The sequence below is a fragment of the Eimeria tenella genome, genomic scaffold, assembly GCF_000499545.2.
Source record: "Eimeria tenella Houghton genomic scaffold, Eth_scaff10, whole genome shotgun sequence".
Classification (NCBI taxonomy): Eukaryota; Apicomplexa; class Conoidasida; order Eucoccidiorida; family Eimeriidae; genus Eimeria; species Eimeria tenella.
In genome coordinates, this window is record NW_013541458.1 from 493,998 (window position 1) to 508,728 (window position 14,731).

Sequence of the window (14,731 nt, forward strand, 5' to 3'; positions counted from 1 at the left end):
CCCCGGGGGGCCCCTTGGGGGCCCCCCTGGGGGCCTGCATATGGGGCAGGAGAGGCCCCTCAATTCAGAGGGAGAAGTTGCTGCGGATGCGCTGGGCGCTGCGCCCATTGCAGCTGCTCTGCTGCTGCTGCTGCTGCTGCTGGTGGCTGCTGATAGGAGTGGCGGAGTTGCTGCTGGTGCGCTGCTGCTGCTGACCGAAGCCACGGGGCCCCCAAAGATGTCGCACTGGACTCTCCAGGAGCAGCAAACAATCTGCTGCAGTCTGAGGTCTGAAGTTTGCTGCTGCTGCTGCAGCAGGAACCCGTAGCCGAGCACGTGCTCCTTTGCTGCTGCTGCTGCTGCTGCTGCTGCTGCTTCTCCTGCTGCTGCGTCTAGCGCCGCCTCTGCCAGGGGCCTCCTAAAGAGAAAATAAGAAACTGAGGGAAAAAGCGAAGGCAAGTGGCCGCCTGCTGGCTGGGGGCCCTTGCTTCGAGGGTTTAGGGTTTAGGGTTTAGGGTTTGGGGTTAAGGCCTGGCGGCTGCAGCCGCAGGGCTGCGCCTCGAGCCACAAAAAGAGCTAAAAGGGACTAAAATGACAAACAAAAAGAGAGCAGCAGCAAATGAAAAGGCGAGGGCCCCTTTTGCTGCTGCTGCAGAAGCGGCTGTCGTCAGCAGGGGCCTTATGGGGCCCCCGCAGCAGCGCAGAGGGGCCTCTTGGCCAGCTAGCGAGCCCCAGCGTGTCCAGCTGCTGCAAATGCATTTATTCTTCATCAAATATAAAACAAAAAAGGACAAAAGGACCAGAAAAGGCAAGTGCTGCTGCTGCTGCTGCTGCTGCGGAGCCAGCCGAGACACACCCGGCGGCACGAGCCGCCAGCCGCACATGCACCGCCAGGCAAAGCCGGCCTAAATGCCCTTTTTCTTCGTTTCTTTTTATTTAAATTTCAATTATTTATTTTATTTTTCTACTTCCTTTGTTTTCAGCGGACAAAACGAGCGCGAAAGCGCGCCGGGGCGCCGCAGCAGCTCTGCTGCAGCCGCGAGCGGCTGACTGGTCCGCGCTGCGCGCGCCTGCAGCTGAGCTCGTTCGCCCGTTATTTTTCCATTTATTTCAAATTATTTTATTTATTTTAGTTTTAAAACATTTATTTGTTCTTTTTAAACCAAAATGAAGGGCTTTTTGCTCGCCCCGGCGGCGCCCGGCGCGTAGCTGTCCAGTGGACCCAGCCCGACCAGCCCACCCTCGCCGCCAGCCTGACCAGCAGCCAAAAGCCCAAGCAACTCCTCAAATAAATTAATTAATTAATTAATTAACTTCAAAATTAATTAAAAAACAAAAACAAAATAGGATTCAAACAAAAAAGTCCACTCTCGAAACACAGACAGCGCAGCGCCTCGCCGCAGCGCACAAGCTGTGCGGCAGGCCACTCTCGGGGAGACTCCGCAGCAGCAGCAGCAGCAGCTGCTGCTGCTGCTGCTGTTGCTGCTGCAGGGGTGGGCAGTCGCTGCGGCGCGCAGCGCAGGGGCAATGCCAAGCCTTCGGCCGGCGATCACAGCAGCAGCAGCAGCAGCAACAGCAGCAGCAGTGCAGTTCAAGCCCTAGCAGCCAGCTCATGCCGCTGCTGCAGCGGCATCCAAGGCTGCAGCTGCGAAAGGCGAAGTCACGTTGCTGCTGCTGCTGCTGCTGCTGCTGCTACTGCTGCTGCTGGAGCAGCAGCAGCAGCAGCAGCAGCGTATTTTGGAGAGCACTGAGTGAGACTAGCCTTGCGCATTGTGGCTAGCGGCTGCCTAGCTAGCAGCAGCTAGCTGTGCTGCTAGCACCAGCTAGCTGCAGCCACCATCAGCTAGCTGCAAAGAGCCAGCTAGCTGCAGGGGCCGCGGGGGCCCGGGGGCCCTAGGGGGCCCCAGGGGGCCCCAGGGGGCCCCAGGAAAAGCTGAGGGGCCCCCCATGAGACTTTTGTGGGGGCAGCTGAAGTGCTGCTGCGCTAGCTGCTTAGTGCATGCGCTGCTACTGCTTTCTGCGGCTAAAACTTGCTCTCCCCTGCTGCTGCTGCTGTTGCTGCTGTTGCTGCTGCTGCTGCTGGTGTTGCTGCTGCTGCTGCCTTCACTATTGTCTTTGCTTTTGAACTTTTGATTTTTGCATTTTAAAGAAGATTTTTACTAAAGACTTTGGGGCCCCTAGAAGCCCAGATGACTCCGGGGCCCTCAACCCTCTTTCGCCCAGCCAGCTCGCCCCTTTGGAGGCCCCTGAGAGCCCTCAAAAGGGCCCCCAAGGGGCCCCCCAAAGGCCTTAAAAGGCGCCCCCAAGGGGCCCCTTTTAAGACCCTTCTAGAGCAAGTTTTATGCCCTTTGATATCCTTCTAAGCGCCCCTTTAGGAGCGCTTTAGGGCCCCCTCAAGGCCCTACCCATTGGGGCCCTTTAAGGGCCCCCTTAGGGCCTCCTTAGGGGCCCGTTAGTGCTATCCTCTCAGGGCCCTCTTGGGGCCCTCTAGAGTCTCTCTTGGAGCCCTCTGGGGGCCCTTTAGGCGCCCTCTGGGGGCCCTCTGGGGGCCCCCTCGGCGGCCCCTTGGGGACTCCTGGGGGCCCTCTTAGGACCCTCTGGGGGCCCCCTTGGGGGCCTCCTAAACCGCCTGGAGTCCCTCTTAAGTGAGCTAACTGGCTGCAGTGAGTGTGGGCTAAAAGGAGTGAAAAGAAATATATTTATTTGCATACATCGTGAGTTTAATTCATTTTATTGATCTTCTGAAATTTGGTAGTTATTCAAGGCCTGAAGCCTCTAACTGTCTGCATGAAATGGTATAAATGTCTGTTTATTTGCGCAATTTTGCATGCCTTCACGTGCACTGTACATACACCTGGCCATCTACACAAATATATTTGATGCTGCACAAGACAGTAAATTAATGCAATTAACGGCTCGTTTAATTAAATTATTCATTTATTTATAGATATGTAAATTTGGAAGATCTGAAAATGCATACATATATCTAAATGGTGTAGATCTGCAGATGCATGCGCATGCAGTGCGGGCTTGCAAAAAACCGCGAGAGAGGAGGATCTGTTCGTTTGTATTTTCTATCTAAAAGACTTCTAAAACTCTTCAAATGATTAAATTTTAAATTTTAATTTATTTCAATTCCCTTTTGAATTTAAAAACTGGACTTTCCTCATTGCATGCATTCGTGGTGTCCATACACCAGGCGCGCGAAGCAAATGCCCCCCAGGGGCTCCGGCGTTGTCAGCTGGCCGTTGAGAAGTTTAAAATATCGAAAAAAGAATTAAATTAAATAAAAGAATTAAATTTAATATTTAAATCAAAATTTAAAACCCTTTTAATTCTTTTTCCCCAGCCGCCGATGCGAGCTGCATGCAGCGGCTGCGCTTTGGGCGTGGGGCGGCGGCTGCGGGCTGGCAGCAGCAGGATGGGGTGTATGTACACTGCAGCAGCAGCAGCAGCAGCAGCACTTGTTTGGATTTTCTTCAGTTTCGCAATTCATTTTGTCCATTCAAGGTGAGTGCCTTTCTCCTGCTGCCCCGCTGCTGCTGCTGCTACTGCGCAGCGCCTGCTGCTGCTGCTGCCAGCCCCCTCGCCTCTCCCCGCTTCTTCCAATTCTTTTTTCTTATTTGTTTATTTTATTTATTACATTTTTCCAATTTTTATTTTATTTGCTTCTCCGCAACTCTCCAGGGGCCCCAGCAGCAGCCGCTGCAGCCTGGGGGCTTATGGGGGGCCCCAGCTGCTGCCTTCTGTGTATGGCCAGCCCTCGCCCAGGCCCTGCTGCATACAGCAGCAGCAGCAGCTGCTGCTGCTGCTGTTCCTGCCTTATGCAGCGAAACCAGCAGCAGCAGCAGCAGCAGGGGCTGTCGCTGTGAAGGGCTGCAGGGTATAAATGCGCCGTAAAGGGGTGTGATTGCTGCATGCATTCAGCCATCTAATTTGCTGCTGAAGTGCTGCCGCGCTCTGAGCTTCGCCTGCTGCTGCTGCTGCTTGTGCTCTTGCTGCTGCTGCTGCTGCTGCTGCTGTTTGCGGCCTTTTCCCTCGTATTTGCGTTTTATTTTTTCGCATTTGAATGACTTTAATTATCCCAATCTGCTGCTCACTTTAAATGCCATTCAAATCCATTTATTTTTATTTTTATATCAAACTTTTCTCTTTATTCTTTTTGCCTTTTCTCCCGCGGCGCCGCCGCGGTGTACGTACACCTCAAGTTGCGCGCCCGTTTTCGCCGTTTTCGGCGGAATTTTGCGAATTAGAATTTCTGTTTTTGGAAGTAAAATAAATTTGGATTTTAATGTTTAAATTATTTTGTATTTCTCCTTTTCTGTCGCTTTTTGCTGCGGATTCGCCGTGCTGCTGCTGCTGCTTCTGCTGCTGCTGCTACTGGGGTTTTGGGGTGTGTTTTGCAGGTTGGTCGGATTTAACTGATTTTTTGCGGAACTTGGGTCAAATTTTGCGGAAAAGAATGGAATTTAAATAAAAAAACAGAAATAAATGTTTGTTTTTTTGTTTGCAGAGAAAATGGCGCGCGAACTGCGAGACATCCGGGAGTTTCTGCAGACGGCGCGGCGGAAGGACGCGCGCAAGGTGGTGATACACCGCAGCCTGCGCAGGCCCAAGGGGGCCCCCTTTGCTGCTGCTGCTGCAGCAGCAGTTATTACAAAGTTCAAGATAAGATGTTCGAAGCATCTTTACACTTTGGTGGTGGCCGACAAGGCCAAGGCCCAGAAGATCGAGGGCTCCCTCCCCCCCTCCCTCAAGCAGCAAATCATTCCCGCCAAAAAGTGAGCCCCGCGGCCTCCCAGCTGCATGCGCAGGCCCCGCTGCAGCAGCTGCTGCTGGCTGCTGCAGCAGCAGCTGCTGCTGCAGCGGCGGCGGCGGCGGAGCCGGGGGTGGCGAGCTGCGGCAGCAGCAGCTGCTGCTGCTGCAGCAGGTGGACTGTGGAAAGTTAAGTTCTTTGCTCTGCGGCTGTCGCCCTGAGGTGTACAGACACCGCGGGCTTGCGGGGTGTACGGGGAGCCACGCGGGAAGCAGGGGAGAGTAGACAGCAGCAGCAGCAGCAGCAGGGGTGAATACAGGGTATTTTATATCGCGTAGGATTAGGGAGCAGCAGCAGCAGCACAGATGGATGTAAGATATTTTATATCGAATAAGATTGGGGAGCAGCAGCAGCAGATCGACGGATAGAAAGTATTTTATATCGAATAAGATTAGGAAGCAGCAGCAGCAGCAGCAGCAGCAGCAGCAGCAAATTAAAATACAGAGCCAAAGAAATGCCCCTCTGGGCTGAGGCGGTGTATTTGCAGTCTGGGGCGTATGTACACCTGAGCGCCTGAAACGCAAAATATTCGAATTTAAATATCTTAAAAATAATTCATTTAAATAAATTTTATTTATTTATTTGTTTTGAAGACACACGTATCACAGATCTGCAGCAAAACAAAAACTTTTAAGGAGTAAATTTAAAAAAAGATTAAAATTTGAAAAATGTTGGAATTTAAATCGTTTTAAAATGAAAAGGATTTCAAAAATAAAATAAAACGGAAATGTCTCCTGAACTCGCTTAAATGATATTTCCAAAAACTGCGTTTGAAAAAATTGTTTTATTCATTTATTTGTTTTACAGTTGAACTATTTTGAACTTGTTTTTGCATTTGTGTTTGGGATTTTTGTTTTGTTTTACTTTTGCGTTTTTACTTTTTCATTTTTTATTTATATTTGTTTTAATTTCTTGTATTTGTTTTTAGTTTCCTATTTTTATTTATTATTTTAATTTATATTTGTTTTTAATTTTGTATTTATTCTTGTTTTTAATTTTATTTTGTTCTTGCATATATATTTGCTCTATTTATGTTGGTATTCAAATTGAGTTTGTTTCCGTCTTTTAATTCATGTTCGTTATTTTGTTTACGTTTTAATTAATTAATTTATTTATTTCAATTAATTTATTTAATTTTGCAATTCAAGCGCATGCGAGAGCCCGGCTGCATGCAGAACAAAATGCGAAATAAATGAAACAAAAATGCAAAATAAATTCAAATAAACGAAAATAAATAAAAATTAGATTAAAATTAAATTTAGATAAATAAAAATTAAATTTAAATAATAAACATTAAAATAAAAATAGATAAAAATACAGAAGTGTTTCAATTTCAATGTACAGAACCAAAGGAGTTCCAACGTGGCAAACCAAAACCCTAAATGGAAATTAAATCAAAAATTAGAATTAAAATTAATTTAAATTTAATTAATTTAATTTAATTAAATTAATTAAATTAAATTAAACTGAATTAAAAACAATCTTTTAACTGCAAGAAAGGGGAAACGACGCGGCAGCTGGGGTGTACAGACAGCGCGGGGTTTGCAGAATAGAACTTGAGATTGGGGAAAATAAAAAGAAATTCACATGATTAAAAATAAATATATATTGTTTTCATTAATCTGCGCCTCGGGCCTCTTGCTGCAGCAGCAGCAGCAGCAGCAACGCAAGCTGCTGCAGCAGCAGCACGGCAAGCCGCGGCAGCAGTAATGACGGCCGCCTCTGATTTGCTGCAGCTGCTGCAGCTTGCGTTCCTGCTACTGCTGCAGCCTTCGCGGCTGCTGCTGCAGCTCGTGTGGCTGCTGCTGCCGCAGCTCGAGCTGGTGCTGCTGCTGCTGCTGCTGCTGCGGCTGTCCTGGGGACGGCTCTGGCTGTGTCTGCAGCTACTGGGAGCGTTTCCGCCACCCTTTGCCCTTCCTGTGTCTGCTGCTGCTGCGCGGCTGCTGCTGCGCTGCTGCTGCGCCCCTGCTGCTGCTGCTGCTGTGCTGCTGCTGCTGCTGCAGCAGCTGCTGCCGCCACAGGGCCCGCCGCTCCGCCTCTGTCTGGGGGGCCCTCAGCCGGCAAATGGCCAAGTCATTAAATGCTGCAGGATGAGCAGCAAAAGGGGCCTCTAGCTGCTGCTCCCACACAAACGGCAGCAGCAGCAGCAGCAGCAGGGCCCCCCGCGAAGGCTCCACCCACTCACATGCACACGCCCCTGCAGCAGCAGCAGCAGCAGCAGCAGCAGCAGCAGCAGCAGCAGAACCTGCTGCGCAGCAGCAGCGGCTGCTGCTGAGGGCCCCTTCGCCCACTGCTGCTGACAGTGTCCCTGCCCCACAGGCTGCTGCTTCTAAGCCGCCTCCCGCTTCTGCTGCTGCTGCTGCTGCTGCAGCTTGCGCGTTTGCTGCTGCTTCCCCTGCTGCTGCTTCCTTGTTCTTTCTAACAAATCGAAAATCCCCAAAAAGACTTCGCCGCATTTCATAAAGAGACAAACTGTTCCCCAGCAGCACAAAACCACGGGGGCCCCCAGACCCAACAGGGGGGCCCCCAGACCCAACAGGGGGGCCCCCAGACCCAACAGGGGGGCCCCCAGACCCAGGGGGGCCCCCACAATTAGGGGGGCCCCCAGACTCAGGGGGGCCCCCAGACTTGGGGGAGTCCCCAGGTTCAAGCCTACTATTGTTAGAAGGGGAACAGTGTGAAGCTGCGCAGCACAGGTCTGTGCTGCTGCTGCTGCAGCTGCTGCTGCTGCTGCAGCTGTTGCTGCTGCTGCCGAGTGGCTTTTGGGGCCTTCGTGCTGCAGCAAAACAGCGGCAGCAAAAAGGACTTAGCCGCAGCTCCGTGTTGAGAAGATCCCCATAGAGGTCTGCGTCGCAGTGCGGCAGCAAATAGACCACCAGGAGCCCCCGCTGCTGCTGCTGCTGCTGCTGCTGCTGCTGCTGCTGGTGCTCTGCTGCTGGCTGTGGGTGCGGCGCGTCTGCTGCAGCAGCAAACAGCTGCTGCACCGCCAGCTTGTCTGCTGCTGTCATCACAGGGTCCTCCACAAAAGTCCGGGCCCCAGGCACCTGCAGCAGCTGCTGCAGCAGCAAAGCCAGCGCCAGCTGCAGCCTGCTGCTGCGCACGTCGCTGCTGCTGCTGGGGCTCCCCAGCCCCAGACAAACCAATCCATACTCCACGCCACTCCACTTAAAGTCGAACGCCCAGGGGGGCCCCCAGGGGGCTTGGGGGCCCCCGTAGGGGCCCCCAGGGGGGCCCCGGGGGGGGCCCCCGGGGGGGCCCCCAGGGGGGCCCTCAGGGGGGCCTTCAGGGGGGGCCCCAGGCCTGGGGCCTTCTGGGGGGCCCCTGGGGGGGCCCTCAGGGACACCTTCCTCGGGGGCCCCCTGGGGCACCCCAGGGGGGTCCTCTAGGGGGGCCCCCTGGGGGGGCCCCCCGTGGGGGGGCCCCTGAGGGGCCCGCCAAGGGGCCTCCTGAGGGTACATGGTGTGCAGCTCGAGCAGCACAGCCTGTTTGAGTTTGGTCTTGGTCTCTTGCCAAAAGTCTGAGGCCTCTAGCTGAGGCTTTAAGCTGCGCACAGCAGCAGCAAGTGCTGCTGCTTCTGCTGCTGCTGCTGCCTCGGGGGCCCCCGCAGCAGCGCAGCAGGGGGCCCCCAGGGCGGTCACGGGGGCCCCTGGGCCCTCATAGCGGGCGAAAGCAGCAGCAAATTCGGGTCCGGGGGGCCCCCCAGGGTACAGTTTGCTGCCACTTGGGGGCCCCCCGGGGGCCCCCTTACCTTCTCTGGGTCTGCCCCGACGAGAGACCACTTGCCACTCGCCCTCTTCAGCCGGCATAGCCAACCCTAAACCCTAAACCCTAAACCCTAAACCCTAAACCGCGGCGAAGGCGCTGCAGCCCGGCTATGCATGCATTATTAGCGGCTAGGCATGCATTCTTAGCAAATAAATATCAAATAAAATGTTTTATTTTATAAAATGAGATCAAAATATAAATAAAAAGATCGAAATATAAATTTAAATGCGAAGATTCCCTCAAATGTACTTCGGGGGCCCCCGGGAGTCGGAGGCAGCGCTGCGCGCTGGACTCCACCCCACCATATTTAAATCTTTCTCTTTTTTTCCATTTTAATTCCTTTTTTAAATTAAATAATTCAAATTAAAACAAATAAAGAAATTCAGAACTCCAGAAAGCTAAAGAGGGGCCCCAGTCTGCGCCGGTGGGCCCCACGGGGCCCCCTGGCCTCGCGGGGGGCCCCCAGGGCTGGAGGCAGCAGTGGTTGTGTTTGCACAAGCCTTTTATTGAATTGAAGGCTCCTTAGTGGTTTAAATTTAATTTATTTTTATTTTTAAATATAATTGTTTTTTATTTTTCTCATTTTGCTTCTTTATTGCAGCAGACAGAGTCGATTCGTCTGCACTGCTGCTGAGGCGCTGCAGATCTGGGAAGCCGCAGGAGCTGCTGCTGCTGTCGGCTGCCCCATCTCTCGCATCTGCTGCTGCTGCTGCTGCTGCTGCTTCTGCTGCCAGCAGTTTAGACTTTGCTTTTAGCAATCAGGAAAGCCGCGCTCACACAGGCCAGCCGGCACCCGGCAGCAGCTGCTGCAGCGGCAGCAGCAGCAGCGGCAGCTGTTGCGGCAGCAGTAGCAACTGCAGCAGCAGCAGAAACTACGACAGCAGCAGAAACTGCAGCAGCAATACACACTGCAGCAGCAGCAGAAACAGCAGCAGCAGCAGCAGCTCATATTCCCGGTTCCCCCCGTTGGTTTGAACCTTGAGAAGCGGGAGCCGCGGCGTTGACTAGTTCTTGCTGCGCTGCTGCTGTTGCTGCAGCAGCAGCAGCAACAGCAGGAGCAGCTGCTGCTACTGCTGGAGAAGCAGCAGCAGCAGCTGCAGCAGCAGCAGTAAATGCACGATAAAGACGTGCACGGGAGGCCCAGCCCATCCCTGCTGCCTCGCCTAGCCCCTCAAGCAGCACATCTAGCTGCTGCTGCTGCTGCTGCTGCTGCGCGATGGCCCTGCGGCTAATGGAGCAGCTGCTGCAGCTGCTCCATTTGCTGCTGCTGGCGCTGCTGCTGCTCTCCGCCCCACACCTTCAGTTTGTCAGCAGCACAGCAGCAGCTGCAGGCCCCGAGCAAAAGCCCACAAGCTTTTCTCTGGGGGGCCCCTGGGGGGCCCCCAGAGGGGCCCCCTCAAAGGCCCCCTGGGGAGCCCCCATGAGGGCCCCCAGAGGGGCCCCCCACGGGGTCACAAGGTGGGTACTCACGGGGGCCCCCAGGGGGGCCCCCTTAGGGGCCACTGGGGGGCAGCAGGACCCTCTTTTTGGGTCCAGTGCTGCATGCAAAGCAGCAGCAGGGGGCCCCCTGTCTTTTCTGTGGGCCCGGGGGGGCCCCCCGGGGCCCCTGGGGCCCCAGCTGGCGGCAGCAGCAGCAGCACCCAGGGCAAAACAGTGGCAGCCACTGCGGCCAGCCGCCGCTGCTGCTGCTGCTGCTGGTGGTGAAGGTGCTGCTGCTGCTGCTGCTCCCGCGCCGGTCTTCGAGCCGTCGAGCTCCGAGAGAGCCAGCGTCTCAGAAGGGCAGCCACCTGCTGCTGCTGCTGCTGCTGCTGCTGCTGCAGACTGGCAGCAGCAGCGGAGCGAGAAGGCAGCAGCACTGCAGTACCGGCAGCAGCAACTCGAGGAGCTGCTGGGCCTTTCCGATGAAGTCGAGAGGACCCCCTCAGGTGACCAGCCCCACCGCCCCTCTCATGCATGCATGCATGCATGCATGCACGCAAATGCATGGGTGCATGCATGCATGCATTAGTGCATGCATGCATGCATGCACCGGCATGCATGCGTGCAGTCGGTCCCGCATGCATGCACTCCCGCATGCATGCATGCATGCACTCCCGCATGCATGCACTCCCGCATGCATGCACTCCTGCATGCATGCACTCCTGCATGCATGCATGCATGCATGCGTGGGCGTGGGGCTTTGCAGGGATGAGCGACGAGGAGTTTCTGGAGGTGTTGGGGCTTCCTGCAGGTGTGGGGCCCCGGGAGGTGGCGGGGGCCCTTCATAAGTGGCGGCAGCAGCAGCAGCAGCAGCAGCCCGTGTCTGCTGCAGCGCAGCAGCTGCACAGCAAGTGGCTGGAGCTGATGGAAAGGGCTTTGCTGCAGCAGCTGCAGCAACGGGAAAGCAGCCAGCAGCGCAGCAGCAGCTGGACGCGCGGGCTGCAGCAGCTCTTCTTCGGAGGCGCTGCGCTCTCCGCAGCAGCAGCAGCAGCAGACGACGACCTGTGAGCTGCTGCAGTCTCACAGTACAGCTCCTCGCATGCAAATGCATGCATGCATGCAAATGCATGCATGCATGCAAATTCATGCATGCAAAGCATGCAAGTGCATCCATGCAAATGCATGCATGCAAATGCATGCATGCAAAGCATGCAAATGCATGCAAAGCATGCAAATGCATGCATGCAAATGCATGCATGCATGCCTGCGTTGTGCTGCTGCTGCTGCAGTGCGCATGCGCCCAGCGAGCTGGACCCGGCCTACGCAGAAGGCCTCGGACTTCCGAAGGCTTTTGGGGCTTTGGCTGCTCAAGTCCGCGAGGAGCAGCAGCAGGCCCAGAGGGCCCCCAGCTTCCTGCAAAAGTGAGCAGCAGCAGCAGCAGCAGCAGCAGCAGCAGCAGCACGGCAGCAGCAGCGGCAGCTACGTTTATCTGCGTGGGGGGCTTTGCTTTTGGGTTTAAGGCCGCAGCTGCTTCTCCTCTTTTGCAGCTCCGCAGCTCTTCCGTCTTTGCATGCATTCTCTGCATGCATGCATGCATGCACAAATGCATGCACAAATGCATGCACAAATGCATGCGTGCATGCATGCATTTATGTGTGTGCCGTTCCCCTGCCGTAGCAGTGGACCCCCGGGAACAAGGGAGCCCCCGGGGGCCCCTGGGGGCCCCTGGGGCCCCCCGGGGGCCCCCCTGTCCCTTCTGGAGCAGTTAAGAGGGGCTAGGGGCCCCCCTGGGTCTCTGTTCTCCCGCCTTTTGTGCTGCCTTTGTCCCGCGATTCTCCCGCGCAAAGCTGCTGCTGCTGCTGCTGCTGCTGCTGCTGCTGCTGCGCTGCAGGCTGGGGTCCTCGGCGAAACACTTTCTCCCGCTGCTGGCAGCAGCAGCAGCAGCACCTCGAGCAGCACCCACAGCCCTCCTGGCTGCGGGGGCCCTCGCGGCCCGCCTCATCCGCGGCCAGCCGCCGCGGCCGCAGACCCAGGGCCCCCCCGTAAGCCCCTGCTGCTGCTGCTGCTGCTGCTGTTGCTGCTGCTGCTGCTGTAGGCGCTCTTGTCGTCTTTGCTGCTGCTGCCGTTCCGCTTCTGGCGCTTTGTTCTTGCTCTCTGCTGCTGATGCTGCTGCGGGCGCTCTTTTCATGCTTTGCTGCTGCTGCGCGGGCCCTTGCTGCTGCTGCTGCTGCTGCTGCTGCTCGTGCCCCTACAGAAGCTCCTGTGTCTCTGCAGCACAGCCAAAACTAAGAGGCTCTGCCCCGTGTCAGTTGCTGCTGCTCTGAGTCTCCGCAGACCTCCCCAGGGGCCCCAGAAACCTCAGAGGCCCTGGGGGCCCCAGGGGCCCCAGGGGCCCCAGGGGCTCTGGGGGCCCCCGGGGCCCCAGGGGCCCTGGGGGCCCCGGGGGCCCCGGGGCAGCAGCCGCTGCGCGCGCTGTGTCAGATTGCGGGGGTTTTGGGGCTGCATGCGCTGGTGGGGGGGGCGTCGGCCTATTTGTGCTGGAAGCTGGTGGGTCCTCTCTGCTGCTGCTGCTGCTGCTGCTGCACTGAGGGCAGGTAGCTAGCGTCTGTGCTGCTGGCGCTGCAGGGGCAGCTTAGGACGCGGGAGGGCTGTCTGTGTTTGGGAGTTAGGCTAGGGTTTAGCGCTTAGGGTTTAGGGTTTAGGGTTTAGGGTTTAGCTTGGGGAGAGCCGCCCAGCTCCTGGCCAGCGTGTGATGCGGCGAAGTGTCTTACGGACGTGTACGCTGCTGCTGCTTTGCTGCTGCTGGTGCTCTGCCGTGCTGCTACCGCCTTGCTGCTGCTGCTGCTGCTGCTGCTGCTGCTGCAGGCTGGTCTGGGCGCGTGGGTCTCTCTGCGGGGCCTAGCTGCGGGCTCCGTCATAGCGCAGTGGTGGCTGGCGTCTGCGCTGCACCGCCTGCAGCCGTCTGCTGCTGCTGCAGCGCAGCAGCAGCAGCAGCAGCAGCAGAGGCTGCTGCCGGGGCTGGAAGCTGCTGCTGCGGAAAGCCCCGAAGACATGGAAGCTCTGGAGGCGCGAGAAGGAAAAGAGTGGCTTTTTGATGACCCAGAATTTCCGCTGAGGTTCAGAGACGAAGACAACTGAACGAACTTCCAAATTTGCTGCATGCATGCATGCATGCATGCATGCATGCATGCATGCACTCGATGCATGCGTTCACGCGCTGGGCGCAGGCGTGCGTGCGCGGGCCGCATGCATGCGCTGGCTCCGTGCATGCACTGGCCGCATGCATGCAGGCCTGCACTGGCTGCATGCATGCGCGCACGCTGTGGCTGCATGCATGCATGCACTGGCTGCATGCATGCATGCACTGGTTGCATACATGCAGTGGCTGCATGCATGCATGCATGCATGCATGCACGACTAGGCCGTGCATGCCTCATTTTGGCGTTTTCTTGAAAAGCCTCTTTTGCATGCAAAGTGCAGCAGAGCGCATGCAGCTCATTGGCAAGTCCGCTATTTATTTAATTTCGACTTTTTGCATTTTTGCATTAATTAAAAATGCATTATATGCGTCATTTAAGTCACATTATTAGCAGTAATTAAACTTCATTATTTGCATTAATTAGATTACATTTTTGCATTAATTAAACTACAATGTTTGCATTAATTAGACTTTATTATTTGCAATAATTACATTTTTGATTAATTGAATACATCTTTGAATTAGTTAAGCTACATTTTTGAATTAATTAAATCACATTTCTAAGCGAATTACATTTTTAATTAATTAATTACATCTTCGAATTAATTAAATACATTTTTAATTAATTAATCACATTTTTGAATTAAATAAATACATTTTTAATTAATCATATTTTTGAATTAATTAAATACGTTTTTAATTAATTATATTTTTGAATTAATTAAATACGTTTTTAACTAATTAATTGTATTTTTGAATTGATTAAATACCTTTTTAATTAATTAATTACATTTTTGGAATAATTAAACTACATTTTAAATTAAAAGTCCGAAATATTCGAAATATGACTGAGACAAATGTTGCAGGCTGCTGCGCCCACAGCCTCAAAGATTCCGTGCAGCACAAAATCACACATAAAGTTTGATGCTGCGCTGCAGCGCAGCAGCACAGCTCGTGCTGCAGCAGCTGCTGCTGCGCTGCAGCAACTGCAGCAGCTGCAGCAGATGGGCCTGCGCTGCTGCGCTGCAGCGCAGCGGCGCTGCTGCGCAGCAGCAGCAGACTGGCTCGCGCTGCTGTGCTGCGGCGCAGCAGCACACCAGCTCGTGCTGCTGCGCTGCTGCGCTGCAGCACAGCAGCTGCTGCGCTGCTGCGCTGCAGCGCAGCAGCAGACTTCTAGCAGCAATATCTCTTTGCCCCTCCGACTCAGTGGGGCTTTCGCTGCTGCTCGCTTTGCGGACACTCCAGCAGCAAACGCGGGCACGGGGTGTATATGCACCTTTCAGGTGTATAGGCACCTCTCAGGTGTACGTACACCTCTCAGGTGTATGGGCACCTCTCAGGTGTATAGGCAGCTCCTCAAGTGTACGGGCGCCTCAAGTGTACCGGCACCTCAGGTGTATGTGCAGCTCCTCAGGTGTACAGACACCTCCTCAGGTGTATAGGCACCTCCGCAGGTGTATAGGCACCTCCGCAGGTGTATAGGCACCTCCTCAGGTGTACAGGCACCTCTCAGGTGTATAGGCATCGCTCAGGTGTATAGGCATCTCTCAGGT

General features: G+C 54.7%; 3 protein-coding genes across 3 annotated transcripts; 2 read left to right on the forward strand and 1 right to left on the reverse strand.

Moving 5' to 3' along the window:
• Positions 1-4,497: 4,497 nt before the first annotated feature.
• Positions 4,498-4,764, forward strand: ETH_00013290 (MGC89823 protein, related; the record flags this gene model as incomplete). Its single annotated transcript, XM_013372584.1, has 1 exon — positions 4,498-4,764. The coding sequence occupies one exon, from the start codon at positions 4,498-4,500 to the stop codon at positions 4,762-4,764; it is 267 nt and encodes an 88-aa protein (XP_013228038.1).
• A 1,914-nt stretch (positions 4,765-6,678) lies between these two features.
• On the reverse strand, positions 6,679-8,601 carry ETH_00013295 (uncharacterized protein; the record flags this gene model as incomplete). Its single annotated transcript, XM_013372585.1, has 1 exon — positions 6,679-8,601. One exon carries the CDS (start codon positions 8,599-8,601, stop codon positions 6,679-6,681), a length of 1,923 nt encoding a protein of 640 aa, XP_013228039.1.
• A 1,175-nt stretch (positions 8,602-9,776) lies between these two features.
• Positions 9,777-13,117, forward strand: ETH_00013300 (uncharacterized protein; the record flags this gene model as incomplete). Its single annotated transcript, XM_013372586.1, has 6 exons — positions 9,777-10,485; positions 10,746-11,043; positions 11,269-11,400; positions 11,871-12,021; positions 12,314-12,526; positions 12,845-13,117. 6 exons carry the CDS (start codon positions 9,777-9,779, stop codon positions 13,115-13,117), a joined length of 1,776 nt encoding a protein of 591 aa, XP_013228040.1.
• Between the last annotated feature and the right edge of the window lie 1,614 nt (positions 13,118-14,731).